This window comes from Carya illinoinensis, chromosome 8 (genome assembly GCF_018687715.1).
Source record: "Carya illinoinensis cultivar Pawnee chromosome 8, C.illinoinensisPawnee_v1, whole genome shotgun sequence".
In the NCBI taxonomy this organism is placed as follows: Eukaryota; Viridiplantae; Streptophyta; class Magnoliopsida; order Fagales; family Juglandaceae; genus Carya; species Carya illinoinensis.
The window spans coordinates 2,791,414-2,794,766 of record NC_056759.1 but is presented as its reverse complement, the minus strand read 5'-3'; the positions used below and the strand labels follow the sequence as shown (position 1 = coordinate 2,794,766).

The 3,353-nt window shown below is 40.8% G+C and overlaps 1 protein-coding gene across 1 annotated transcript; it reads right to left on the bottom strand.

Moving 5' to 3' along the window:
* Positions 1-3,353, bottom strand: LOC122319376. The gene is made up of 2 exons (XM_043137423.1): positions 2,924-3,353; positions 1-1,414 (listed from the first exon to the last, which is right to left on the bottom strand). Exon 2 carries the CDS (start codon positions 1,391-1,393, stop codon positions 236-238), a length of 1,158 nt encoding a protein of 385 aa, XP_042993357.1. The 5' UTR covers positions 1,394-1,414; positions 2,924-3,353; the 3' UTR covers positions 1-235.

The window sequence follows — 3,353 nt, the reverse complement described above, 5'->3', positions numbered from 1 at the left end:
TTAACCACTGGACAAACGTATCTAACTAATATATTTCATTATCAAGAGCATTTTTGTAATGTAGGTTTGAGTTACTAAGATTTCCTAAAACCATCACACTCAAAGCAAATACAGGGAGAACATGTACAATTGCTCATCTCCCTCAACATGTCCATCCTTGGAAGAAACAGCTAAGGGGGAAAACCCGACAACATAGTAATCAAAAACCATCATTATGTGGCGTCTTCGCTGTCGTTTATATTATTCTAGAGTCTACATTCTCGTTTCTCAGGGATGCTGAGCCAGCCCCAGTTTTTATTTCACCCGTACGATCCCTCTCCTTTGTAGTTTTAGAAGCAGAGCTCTCCCTAGACACAGCAGATGCGTCAAGGTTGGCAGCTCCCTTTGGTACTACAGTCCCAGAACCAATTGATACTGCTATTTCTCTATTGGTCGCATTAGAGGCTATATCCATCACCCGAGTTGATTCGTGGAATCTCTGTGTTCCATTCCAAGATCCAGGGGTTTCCGTCAGCATCAAGGTTGAATCATTGTGCACTTTTGTTTCAATATTAGCTTCCCTTGTCGAGCCACTCTCTGAGTTTGCCACTTCAGATACAGAACCTACTTGAATATGGATTGCATCTCCAAAGGCAACACTTCCTACTTTCCGGTCATTACTCACCTCTGGACCCGAATCTTCTATATTAACTTCAACTTCTAGTGTGCTATTAGTTTCATTGACCTGCTCTACTTCAATTTTGTCTGCATCCTCTACTTCCTGCCCCTTCACTGTTCTCAAACGTCCACTTTCAAATTCAGTGCCTATGCTTCGGGTGTTTTGAACCACCGCATTGGATGCATCGTCACCTTGGTAATTTTCCTCCCTTGCCTCCTGGGTATTCCTTTCTTCTTCAATTTGGGCATCATCTTCAAGAAAGCTTCCATCCTCAATTTGATTTCCGTTCCCTTCATCATCTAGCTCTTCACTTCCTCCTTCTCTTTCCCTATCTTCTCCATCGATTAAATCATCCACTTCTTCAGATTCTGCCTCGTCAACTCTCTCAAAATCACGTCCTACCATTTCATCATCTCCACCACCTCTTCCATCATCAATTTCTTCTGGTTTACTCTCTTCTATTACTTGTTCCAGTTCTTTTCTTTCAGTTTCTAAATCTGTTTTCTCCACTTGAGGGTGGAGGTCCTTTCTCCCAAGTTTAATGATTTCATGCCCACCCAGGAATTTTTCAGATACCTTTCTGGAGTTCTCCTCAGATGCCTTCTTCCTTTCATGGGAATGTTTGACTTGGTAAAGCAGCCATATGCAAATGGCAAGCAAAAGACATACCTGTATTGCATGCTTCACCTTGAAGCTTTTTGACCTCTGATTTCTACTAGGTGATTGTTTCAACATGTTTAATGCTTGAAAATAAGCCTACAAATATCACCATTAAGTGGAGAACCCAATCAACATGCAGGGAATTTAAGATTACAATAGAATAATCAGAAAGAAAGCCAACCAAAATCAATGGGTACGATCTATATGAAAAAAAAGCAGGAGTTTCAAATCATTTAAAGTCAAATTTGGACTGGTTTGTTTTTCTTGTCTGTTGGTAACTACACCAGCATTTTTGGTCATACAGCTACATTTGGTAGTGGTACCACCAACATGACTAAAAAAGAAGTGAATTTTTCACTTTTCATGTTTTATATTGTGAAGATCTACCCCAATAACCTAGGTCAATCGGTTACCCTCGGTAGTGTACCCCCAACCCAACTCAAAAGAAATGAAGTTTGGACTTGGAATCTTTATTTTGTTTGTGTTACTAAACTATGGTGAAAGAGAGCAAGGGAAAGAGCTGCTCTGTGGAACTCAGTGTTAAGTGTTCCTATGGAGGAACCGCAGACGAAAGAAAATAGAAAAGGCCTTAAAAAAAGGCAAGTGATGAGAAACCTCAACCAAGTAGCAGTCCCACAACAGTAATGGCCCAAAAAGGATCAGTCCTTCACAAACTAGCCAAAAATTAGTCAGATAATGAGCTTAACATGAAGGATGTAATTGTTCTCCAGGTCTAAAACCAAAAGAAAATTGTTCTCCAGGTCCACTACTGTTGAAAATCTGAGGTTAAAAACCTTCTTTCATTCTCCAGGTCTTCTCAGCAACCACTAGAGTGTCAACCAAATCAACTACCAAAGCGTGAAAGAAACGAAATGAAAGCGTGTGAATCCGTGCTCTAAAATTAAACTGCTGCTATCTATAGCTTAGAAGCACCTTCTTCCCCTAGTTTGAAGGAAATGCCCATTAAACTATAAGGTAATGTAACGTCCCAAGGGATGGACCAAGCCACATCAGGGACTTCCTCCCAAGCATGTGGATCTCATACACCTCCTACACTTGTCACAGCGAGTATGGAGTATCACGGTTAACTTGCAGGTGACAAACAGAAGCTTTGTTCATTTTCAAAACTTCGTGGATGCATGGGAAATAGAAGAAATTGGACTTTGGACCCGAGCCAGCAGGAAGGAAACTGCTATTGACCACTTTTTTGGGTCCGTAAACAACTATAAAATTGAAAGCACCAAAAATCACACCCAGTCTCGAGCAGCTCTAAAATTGGTGTGCACAAGTTGATTTTGCATCTTCAACCAAATAACGGATCAACCCAAAACTTTAGATTTGATAAGAAAATTATACCAGAATTAACCCGGTTGACAGCCGGGGCATAGCTCTCTTCTTATCCGAACTCTACAACAACCATTAGACAGCACCAAACACAAATTGAAATTCATTTCTCAGAATTTGAAGATTCCAGAGATTTTGTGAAAATTGTGGTGTCGAACAAAGAAATAAGAGAGAAATTGAGAAGAATCAGACGGCAGCGAACCCAAACTGATTTCCCATCCAAAGAAATGGATGCATAGAGAAGAATGGAAGAAAATGTACCAGTTAAGTCGCTAATAAGGGATGATCGAGGCTTCAAATCGGTTATGTACGGGCACAATAAGCTTCCTGGCAAGAAGGTTTCTTCCCCCGAAATCCAAAGTAGGTAACGGAGAGAGAGAGACTTGAGTCGTTAAGTGATGCGAATAGTGTGTCGCTCCGTCTGAGCAAAGCAACTCCAAAGATAACCCCTCGCCATAAGAATGAGAGAGAGAGAGAGAGAGAGAGGAGCTTGTTTTGATGTGTGACAGAGACAGGTGAGCATTAAAATCCACTTTGAATCAACTGCATGGGCCACCTTGGCCATATCCTAAGATAACGAACCTAATATCTTCGGAGATTTCATTTCGAGTAAACTTTGATTACTGATATAATCTCCTTTATTGATTCACTACGGATGAAAGAATCTCTCAAAATGCCTTACTTGAACGCC